The sequence below is a fragment of the Oryzias melastigma genome, linkage group LG10, assembly GCF_002922805.2.
Source record: "Oryzias melastigma strain HK-1 linkage group LG10, ASM292280v2, whole genome shotgun sequence".
Lineage (NCBI taxonomy): Eukaryota > Metazoa > Chordata > Actinopteri > Beloniformes > Adrianichthyidae > Oryzias > Oryzias melastigma.
In genome coordinates this window covers 19,976,189-19,987,815 of record NC_050521.1, presented here as the reverse complement: position 1 = coordinate 19,987,815, position 11,627 = coordinate 19,976,189, and the positions used below count along the sequence as shown (strand labels likewise).

The window sequence follows — 11,627 nt, the reverse complement described above, 5'->3', positions numbered from 1 at the left end:
CTTTAGAATTGGTTTGTTAATATGGCTTAATCCCCAAAATGTAGTTTGGTTTGAACAAAGCAACAGCAACTACTTTCTATTGATGATTTGGTTTCCATTTGCAACAAGTCATTTAAAGACCCTCTCCAATAAAAAATAGTCTTTTTTGTGTTTTTAATGTGTTTTTGTTGCATTTTTCTCATAATTAAGGTATTTAAAAAAAATTAAAACTGTATTTCTGATTATTTCTTAACTCAAATCACATTGGATCAGAAAACCAGATGCTAGAAAATGCTCAGACTAATGACGCAGTTACGGAAATGGGCGTGCCAAGTCTCTCTCACGCTTAGATGCGCGAGACATGATAAGCCTTCATCACTTGTGCTGTAGTGAATTACAATTCTGGCTCAAACCTGTACAACTGGAAGGATCCAATATTACTTGTTGTAATTTTTGCGCTGCTAACGTTAGCTTGAGGCTATAAGCTAACACGTGAGCGTACAAACAGAGCTCTTAGCGACAGGAAGGACGGCGAGTAACTCTGTGTCAGTACTTCCGTCCACAATCCAGAATTGCATTTCTAATGAGCTACTGCTAATGTGCATAAGATATGTCTTAAAAAAAGGCTTTTTTATTTTGGCTAAAAACATCCTAATCATATTAAAAGATCGCTGGGAACAATTTTAGGATTGAAAAAATATATTTTTAGTGAGACTTTGATTGTATAAAAGCTTATCATATATTTTTATGTAACAATTTTGCATACAAATGTACCTTTTATACATTATTTAATTACTGAATTTTATTTACTTTTTTATTTTCTATGACTTGTTAAAACCTTTTAAGATTTACAAAGAAGTTTAATGTTTGAGGCCTGAAGAATGCAGAGACAGGAGTGAAGCAAGACTGTGGAAAGGGACGTTTGGGATCAATGGTATTGGTCAAAAGTTGGCTTCTGGCGGGAATGTTTCCAATGACTTGTACGTGTGACACCCCCTGCGGGCCTGCAAACCCAGAGGCAAAGAGCGGTTGAGTCAGACCATGAGGGAGGGCTGCAGAGAACATGGCCTCCAGATCTTCTCCATCTTCAAGTAAAATTGGTCAGTTTTACCTCTTGGATTGTGCTTCTTCTTTGACAAAAAAAATAACTGGGAAACGTTCTAGGGATGGAGAATCACGTCTCAAGAGAAGGAAAAAAACTTCGAGGAGAGGGTGTATGAATTTTGTTCTCTGCATTTAAACCATTCCCTGGGGGAGCGGTGAGCTGCAGACACAGCCGCGCTCTGGAACCATTTGGTGGTTTAAACCCCGAATCCTACCCCTTAATGCTGAGTGTCAAGCAGGGAGGGGCTTCTGTTCTCTTCTGATGCATCCACTAAAGTATGTCTTTGTGTTCTTCATCTGTGGATGGTTCCACTATCGCTCACCGTTTTTGCTGCACCAGTAAAGTTACATTTGAGGTGTGAGAGGCTTTAAGCTAGCAGGAGAGCATGGGTGACAGGAAGTGGGGGTGGGGTTACGTAGCGACAATGGCTCCACCCACAACTCAGAGGCAAATTTCTAATGAACTACTGCCACTCTACAGAAACTAAGTCCTAGATTTTTTTTTTTTTTTGCCTAAAATCAGCATAATTATAGTTGAAAGACCACTGGAAATGTGGATCTTTTCGTTGAATGAGGTTGATAATGACAAATTGGTTGAGATCTGTCCAATGTTTATCAATATGTGTATATCAATGTGTATCAATACCTAAAAACATAGTGGAAATCAACATCTTTTAATAAAAAAATCTCCAAAAAATACTAAATGATGGTGATCGACAAATGTTTAAAAACTTGGGTAACATTTTATAATAAGATTCCTTAACAAGAGTTATTAACACATTCACAAACATCATTAAGGTGGTATTAAGACATTTATCAGCACAAAAAAGCTGTATAAAGTTTATTAGTAAGATTCATAAACATCTAAAGTGAGACTATTGTCTACAAAACCATATTAATAAACTGCTTACAAGCTTAACAGATCCTTGAACTATCTTTGTCAACATTATATTGAGTGTTTTGCAGCACCTCATCTAAAATGTTACCAAAATTTGTTGTGATCAAACCATAAAAAGAAAAACATATTTGTAAAACGGATCAAACTAAAGTATTTCCATGTAGACAAAAGCAGTAAAAACACAAGACCCTGAAACAAAACATCTGTTCAGCTTTTAGAGCAGAAACTATCAGTGAGACTATTAAGTCACACTGTTTTCTATAGTATTAAAAACTGGACTCTGGCTAAAAGGAAGGTATGTGATTGAAATTTAGTGATATCGATGGTGTTTCAGCAGCGAATGTCATAGTGCAGCCATTATTCCTGATCCCTACTTTTCCAGCATATTCCAGGACAAAGCTGGGGATTTATTGGACTCAAATTAGGTGCAAATAGTTCAGACACAAACTTTTCCACACATGGACTGGCCTCCACAGAGTACAGACCTTGACCTTATTGAAAATTTCCAGATGTGCTCTTGGAAACTTTTTGCAGAAGTTGAAAAAAGAAAAAGAAAAAAACTTTTTCTGTGATTTATAGAAGTATGAATCTTCCACAATCACTGCAAGCAGGGGAATTATGATTAGGCAAAGGTAGGCAATTTCCCCTCGGAACACTTAAAAAATGTGTACAATGATTTCCACACTCATTAATATTTCACTTTAGCTTAACTTAAAAACTTAAAATTCTTGAAACGAGATAAGACTGCTCATGTAAAAGTGTTTTGTCCTCCCCGCCCCTGTGTAGAATTGGACTATCCAATAAACAGCAAGTTAGATATATGTAAAATGCATTGCTTTTGCATTTAAGTTTAGTTTTAAAATGTTCATCATTTACCATACGTGGTCTGAAAAAAAATACACAAAAATTGAAATGTTACCTTTTTGAGGATGCCTGTGAGCCTTTCCGTCTCACAGTCTATAATAATCTGTCCCTCCTTCCGCTTGTCCAAATCCTGGAACACTTTCAAGAAGGAAGCTTCCGTCATGGTTTCCACGTTGACCGAAGTCACCTGCCAGTTCCTCTCAGCTGCCGTGTCCAGAACCTTTTGCAGCACTGACAAGCCTGAGGAGGAGCAAACATATTATAAATGGACTCGGAAGCAAAGAATCTGATTATAGAGAGCTCACAGACACAGCTAAACCTTTCTATACCCCCAGTGCACATCGAATCAGTAATCTCCCCTACATTTACATGATAGTTTGAGCGAAAAGTGCGAGGGCTGCTTTTATAATATATGTTGTAATTAGATCTTGAGCTGAAAAACAAATGAAATATCATTTAAAAGAAGCTGTGCTGAGAAAAATACAGCTCCCGATCAGCTTATCCATCAGAATCTCCCCTGTAGCTTTGGTGATGAAGTGTAATGAGGAGGGCAGTCCATTAAGCACACTGACACGTACAGATGTGCTTTTCCAGTTCGTGCGCCGTCGGGCTAAATAATCACTACTTTCAAGGTAACAAATAATTAGCGAGGGTTTTGTCACATGCAGGCTAGCTTTACATCATTTAAGCTCAAATGCAAATAAACCACACGAATACACAGTCAGTAAAATGGTGCAGAAATGTTTGAGCTAAAATACAAACAAAAAAAGGGTAACTAAGGAATTTGCCAGGAGATAAAATAATATGAAACATATAACATATTGATTGTGGGCTTTGAGTGTGAATCATTGTTGTTCTTTCTTGTGTTTGGCAAAGGATCAATACGATTCCACTGATGCTGCTGACAGGTTTTTCCGTCTTGCATAGCAAATTAAGTAGTTCCACCCACATCAACCTGACAGTCATTATCGAAATGAGTTGCAGTAATTAAGAAGAAAAAAAATTGGATATGAAAACTATTACACAGTGAAGCTCCATTTGCCTTTCTTTTGCTCGCAAACATCATTAAAGCCGCCTGTGGGACCACAAGTCAACCGCTTTAGACATCTCCCATCAATGTGTGTTCGCGTTCAAACAGGTCATTTTCATCAGGAAATGCACGCAAATTTGCGAGCGGCTTATCCACAAAAAACAGCTATGCAGACTCTGTCAAAGGAAGAATGAGGAATGAAGTCACAGCACAGGAAGCATGATTGCTTGGCCTTATTAAAATGCACAGCAGCTGCTCTCCAGGCGATTCGTGCTGCTTATTTGACACCACGTCATTAAGGGGAGAAAAAAAAGAAAGAAAAACAAAAATTGATAGTCTTTCAGCTTCAAATATGGCCACAACTTACAAAAGATTTATTTTTTTAAAGGAAGGAGAGGAATAATATGACAATGACACACAGGTGAACTTTGTTGGCATATCTTGCTTCATATTGTTAATGGAGAAATAATTGGATTTTTGAGTGGCAGCAATCTGTACCAAATAAGTAAAACGGATAGCAGACATGGAAAAAACACAACATTTAAACAGTTTTGGTTTAATTTAGTCTTTGGATCTTTAACAAATAGATTTTGGTGTAATTGGAAAAAAAAGATCAGCACCAAGGACAGCGCCATGTAGTGTATACACTAAAAAAATATTTATTTTTATTTTTATTTTAGATATTCTCGTTTTTTTTCGCCATAAGATGTTTACTTGGTCGATTTATAGGGTTCAAAGAATGAAAAGTGCAGTTTGACAAAGGTAAGTATAGATTAAATAAAAAAAAAAAAAAGAATGTTCTGCTTTAAAAAAACCTTTTAAAACAGTAGTTGTACAATATCAGCGACTATTGAACATTTTACACATTAATATGAGTTCTTTAATCATTTTATTAATAAATATGCTTTTATTACCCACACTACTTGTAGTCTTAGCTTCTAATTCCTTTAAAGTTCCCATGATTTGGAGTTTCTTTATCTCAAGATGTTGAGGAGTCACCTGGCGGCTCATTCTGTCAATAAAGGAAATGTTTTCTTTGGGGGAAAAAAAATCTCATATTTTAGCACCCGAGAACCGATTTCAAGATTCTGCTGCTGAGCTTATTGATGAAAGCGTGTATATATTAATTCAGGGAGTTCCTACAGCAATTCAAGGCCATAGATGAGAGTGGAAATCAAACTCGTACACGTGTGTAATTTTCCAATTACAGGGATGCATAAAACAGACGCCTGGCTTTGTAAATGAGATGAAAAGGCTGCACGTTTCTGCTGTACTGCACACAGGTTTAATTGAGAGTCTGCAGATAATTTCATGTATGTGGCCCCAAGGAACAACCTTCCTTTCACAATGTTATCATTGGGGCTCTCCCATTACTATTCCAATCTCCAAGTATCTTGATGAAACTTAGTTTTTGTGTTGCACAAATGAACATTTAAGCCTTTTTCTACTATGTTTATATGTTTTTGGAAGGATAAAACCTTTTATTTAATAATCGTATAATTAATTTAGTTTATTTTCCACTTTATGCCCAAATGTAAGCTTTCACTCTTCCTTTTTGGATTTTTTTCATCATATATATTTTTTTTAGATGACCCTAATGTCTGCCTAAAAAAGAGTCGACTTCATGCAGAGGCTCCCAGGACTCGCCAAGGTAAAACAGATCCACCAAAGGCATCTTCAAAGAGAATAGTAGGATAATGGAACACGGCTTTCATAAGCACCTTTTGGCCAGAGGCAGTACATGAAGACTGTGCACAAGGCAATCAAGACAAGCAAAAAGAAAAAAAAAAAATCGCATTTCACGAAACCATCTCCCGAATATTGTTTATGATAGGTTTAATGGGCTATCAAATTTGTTTTCCTGTTCCTGGCTTTTAAAAGTAAAAAGACGAGCAGCACATTTGTCACATTTATTAAAGGGAGCTGCACCGAAAGAGAGGAGCGCAAGATGGATGTTTGCAGGAAAAAGGGAAAACGTTAAAGCTATTTAAACTGCAGAAGGTGCTGGTGGAAAACAACATATTTGTACATCCTTGTCTGCCTTAGACAGTGGATTCAACGAAAATACACACAAGATAGTAAGCTCCCGTGACATTTAGATAAACTAAATTACAAAGAAAGCAGATAATAAATAAGGGATATTTTATTAAATCGTGACAGAATAACAAACACACTCATAAGTGTATAAATTAATGCATATATATATTCTTTTGTTGTGCTTTTTTATGAAATCGACAATAAAGCAGAATCGACTTTTCCTAATTCTTAATATAACCCAAAAAGGTGACTGTGGTTTAGTATCCAGACAACAGATGACTGCTGTTATAGATTTCAGCAGCTCCATCCTACTTTCAATCACACAGGGGTGACCCTGCATACATATACACACAAAAAAACACACAATTTTTAAATGGATATCAAATGAAATGTAAAGGGGAAAAAACACTATTTCCCAATGGCCATCAGAAGAACCAGATACCAAAGAGAAATCTGAGCTCATCCATAGATTCCTCTTAAACGGGTTTTCTACTCATTACCTCACCACCTGCATCAGCTCAAAACACACAAAGAGTAGTTGCAAGAGTTGAGCCACGTCAACTAAAATATTCAGGCGGCCCGGTCACGCTCTAAAAGCCGCAACACCTGGGACAGGTGGTGCGACATAAGGCAATTCTCTTTGATTTATTTATGTAATAAATTATTTTCCAACAGAGGAGGAAGTTAACAGGTGCTCTACTTTACTTTTGTCAGCCTTTGCAAGATTATCATTAAAAGAACACTTTTTCTACACTAAAAAAATCCAACAGTATCGGCTAATAATGTCACAAAACGAACAGAAAAGGGAAATTTATGAACTTGTTAGAGTAGGTCCAATGATTTCTGTTGTTAAAAGACTATTATAGCTCTGTGAAAGTCTGTAAAACTATGACGAAGAATGAAGAGGCTTTGTACCTGAATCCGAACTGTACATGTAGACAAACTTGGTCCATCCGTAGTGATCGATCACTCCCACCAGAGCGTCCTGGAGCTCAGGCCTTAACTGGATGACGAACTGATTGGCTGTCTCGATGGGGAAGGATGGGGTGACGAAGCAGACGTGCAGCGCTCCACAGAAGGACATGAGCATGTTGACGGTCTTCCGGTCGTAGAGCCCGATGATGGCGTACACCCCTTTGGAGAACTGGGAGCAAACTGAAAAGAGAAAACAAAGAGAAAGGATATAGAAATGGGTCGTTTCTGCATGTGAGCGTGAAGGCCAGAGTGATAAAATGATGAAAAAGTGAACAAGTCAGCCTTTAAAGAAAGTCAAAAGCTGTCAAATTCCTCTTTAGGGCAATGTTAAAAAATATTTTGAGTTAAGCACATCAAACACGATTATACCTTCTGACAAAAAACTCTCAAATAAAACCCTAATGTTCTCACGCAAATTAAAAATGACGGCTAACCAAGGTAGATAAATCTTTAAGGCAATTAATAGCTAATTTTTGCCTTTTTGGGATAATTAAAATAAGCCAACGATGGAGCATGCTAAGCTAATTAAGGACAGGCCTCTTTTGTAGGCAGCATGTTGTAGTTGCTATGGAAACAGATGGTTAAACAAGCAGCAATGGCCAGACAGTTAAGCTGCAGGCAGACCAAAAGAGATGCTGTTTAGTGTAAAATAACATCTGGAAAACTTTGTTGTTTCGCAGGAAAAAAAAAAAAAACACAAATCTGTTGTCATCAAATCTTCATTCCAACAGACAATGAATGGCTGGTACACGATGTCTGGTTTAAAAAAAAAAAAAAAAAAGACAGAAATCGCACATTTGTCAGGTGTAAATATAAACTTATGCAGTGTCAAAATATTTATAACCATCCAAAGTTTCACTTAGTTTGAAGAACTGGCATTCCTTTTATCTGCAACAAGAATCAAACTGTTGTGTAAAGTCTTTAGAACATTAAGTCCTTGTGTGAGAATGTTGTCTTACATTCCCGAAAGCAATGTTTCTCATTTTGAGCAATTGTTTTCCTAGAATATGTTCAGAGAAAACAATAATGATGATAATACGCATAGGAGAAACATCTCGACATTAAAAAATAAATAAATTGTCCTTAAATACAGCTAGTAGGTACAGACTCATTACTGCAGTTGTTTGGTTAAATCCAGGCAGATTCCTAAACACTACAAAAGGCTAAAGTGGACAATATATTGTGTTAATTTTAATAATTTGTGGTACTAAAAGTTGCAATAATGAAATAATGAAATTCACAGTAAAGAATGTCACTCATCTGTTTATAAAATATGAATAAATTATTGTTCTAATCTATTATCCAGTGATTCCTACAGTTGTGAAAACTTTTTAGTTTTCTCCATCTTGGAAAAAAAAAATTCTAGACAATTATGAACAAAAATTAGAGCTAAGTAACTATTAGATAGGTTTAAATTGAATAGAATTTCATTAAACAATTGAAGACCCACGTTTTGAGGTATTTTAAACTTTTAACCCTAGAAAACTTTCAGTATATACATTGATTTTCAATTGTGATATATGTAAGAAAAATGAAAATAAAAACATAGGAAGATCCTAAATACATGCTTGAAAATTACAGAAAAATCTGGAAGAGAGAGCAAAAAATGTCTAAAAAAAAAAGATTCTGGAGGTTGGTCCTCCCATTCCTGGGACATGTGAGCATTTACCCAGGGACCCATGATATTCAAAAAATGCAACATATTGAACATAATGTAAATAATTTTGCTTGGGCCAAGGTAAAAAAAAAAAAAAAAGCAAATTGTGCCATTTTCTATGACATAGTTTCTGCACAACACCAGTAGAAATTTGTCTTGGATTTGTGGGGGGTGGGGCATTGGTATTGAGCAACCCCGCCCTCCACCCCAACCTAACATGACCGGTGCAACAGAAATTGCTTGTAACATCAAAGCTACAGTTGAGTCGCTCAGACGAGAAAAACAAAGACATATATTGATCTATTTGTCAAAAAAATGAATGCATCAAAAGATAACTGAGCAAAGAGCTTGTGATCCATCTTTTTCAAGCTACGTTTTTCTGATTCACAACTTAAATAACAAAATACTGTAATTTTCTTATGTCCTTCATAAAAGAATGCCACAAGAACACGTTAAAACATCGAAAATGTGATTTATATCAGAGTGGGTCTTTGAGCTAAAACGATTTATTTTGTTATGTTTCTCATTTTGGAATAATTGGGAGAGTAAAAAAGAAAAAGGAACATGAAAAGTGGAAGACTTCTGGCATTATTTACCAAATTTTGCAAACCCTTCCCATTAAAACCATTTCTATTCCCTGCCAGTGTTCGATGTGTCTTCAGTGGAGGAGGTGAAGGCCCTTTTAGGAGCAGAGAGGTTAATCAATGCATCCCCAGGGCTCCACTGACATTTTACTGGCAGCAGGAGGCGGTTTCCATCCCTCATTTGCTTTTCTCCCTTCCATGTCAGTGTTTTTTTCTTTTCTTTAGCGCATTGTCTGTTTATTGCTTTGACTTCCTTTATCTGTGAAAGACAAAAGATTTCTTCGTGGCATTCTGTTTTGGAGGCTGTATCATCGCAGGCATACATGATATCTTCCCGCTCGCAGGTCTGACCTGGGCTATTTTCTGCAGAGGCCATGGGTGGGCCTCACTTATCTTAGTATTTACCCAACAGATTGAATCCCGGCCTGTTTCCACGTGAAGGCCACCCCGCCGCTCGGGGCTGAGGGAAAGACGAGAGAGGATGGCCTCGGCCCAAAACGCCTAACCTGTCACAGACCTGCACCCTCCGGACAGGCACGTGTGAGTGTGACGGCGATACAGGGAGGGAGGGAAGTGTGCAAAATTGGCGCCCTCGCATAAAAATGCATGTGCCCGACACACACACCTAAACACACAAACACATATGCAGCCTCGAGTGCTCCAAAAGCCTGGTGACTCACCCTACTTAAAGCAAGCCCTGAAATAGACATTTTGCGCCTCGCCACACTGACTCAGTAACAGAACTCTCTTCCCTTCACGCTCTGCACACGCTGCTGCTCGTAAATGGACGCTCTGTCGGCTGCTGCTTTCCACAAGTGCGTATTACAATTTCATAGCCCCGATTTTAGAGGTGTCCTTCACGTTCTGCCTGGATGTCAGTAATGTGAGCTTGTTTGACTTCTCGCGCAGGTCCGTGCTACTTTTCCCTTCAGCAGATTAACAATGTTTTAACAAACGAGTCATTTTTCAAAGAAAAAAAAATGGTGAGCCATGTAACCATGTGGCATTGAACTCCTGCTCCGAGCTGGCAAACCACCTACTTGTTGGTTCAACTCCACATGAGCGTGACACAAGGCATTAGTGAAACTCAGCGGTCTCGCTTCAGATTGCAGCGGCACAGTGAGAGTGTTTGTGAGCGAGCGGCTTGTTAGTTCTTCCCCACATGTGTAGCGACACTGCAGGCAGGGCTGAGAGACCTTGAGTGATCTCGAAGACCCCAGAAACACCTGTCTGCCCTGGCACTCTGCGTTTCCTCGCCACAGTTACAGCTGCCATGGCGGCAGGACTGAGGTTGCCCGGGCAACGGTCTGTTTCTCTGGCAGGGATTAAAGTGGCTCAGAGCTGCTGAAGGACTTTCGGAAGATGGGGTGGGAGTTGCGGGTGTTTGGACATTTTGTCATAATTAGGCTTCCCCTCATGGCATTAGCAAATTCACAAAACTGACTTGGCTTTTGCAAAAACCCTTGGATAATTTCTGAAATAATGGAAGGGTCCACAGTCCAGTTCCGCTGCCTCAAACATTAATTTGTACACAAAACAAGTGAGGGGATAAAACCCAATAAGTATGCTCCACTACTGTAATGACGGATGAAGACATGAGCAGACGTCAGCTAACCTGGTTCTATATCAAAAGATTTAAAAATATATCATTTGTTGGTTTGTTTTGGGCATATAAACATGAATAACTTAAATCTGTGGGTTCTTGTTACATGTTCTCAAAGAATATATCATGTGCTTAACTAGTTCTAAACATATTATGCAAAAAATATCAAAATTAATACAGTTTATAGTTCTTTTAGGTGTGAGGTTCCATTCAAAAAGATAATCCAGGTGAGATTTTTTGGGAAAGATTTCATTTAAATAAGCTCAGAGTACGGTCCTTTAGATGTAGAGATTCATAGTTAATTAATTAAAAAAATTTAAATGTAGATGTTACTCCGATAATTGCAGCAATACTAACATATTTCTTAAAAAAACACTATTTTACATTGCTATAAGTCTGAACTATTTGTGTTTTTTTTTATAATGATAAATTTAAAAAAAAATCTAAATTTCATACAGTTCTTGTATGAATAAGAAGCTTTGATTGCATTCTTTGGGGTCAAAGTGTTTACAGCCACACAAACAGGAAGAGAAACTTAAATCCTTAAGGAGCACTCACACATGGAGAGGAGCTGTCAGAAACAAATTACACAACTCAAGTCTTTCCTGTTCTCTGTTTCCTGAGCCCGGCAGCTGTTCCTCTGCTAGGCATGAGCCAAATATTAAATGACAGACGTGTCTCTGCCGTTTGCACAAAGAGGGCATGTTTGTGACAGTTGCTTGTGCATCTAAATTTCTGGATGATGGCAGCGCTGTGACGGGGAGTGTTGAGCAATGCGGCATCTTTCATACCAGCCATAAATATTTAAGCACAAAGTTTGGGTTTAATAAGCACATGAAATATTACATCAAACAGCATTTTATTATTTATGATAAATGAAAAGAAAACCTCCCAGC

At 37.7% G+C, this 11,627-nt stretch overlaps 1 protein-coding gene across 1 annotated transcript in view; it reads right to left on the bottom strand.

Moving 5' to 3' along the window:
• Positions 1-11,627, bottom strand: part of gria1a (glutamate receptor, ionotropic, AMPA 1a) — an 86,654-nt gene that overhangs the window by 57,727 nt on the left and 17,300 nt on the right. Inside the window, 2 exon segments of the mRNA XM_024283125.2 lie at positions 2,901-3,085; positions 6,828-7,067. Coding sequence (XP_024138893.2) covers positions 2,901-3,085; positions 6,828-7,067 — 425 coding nt within the window.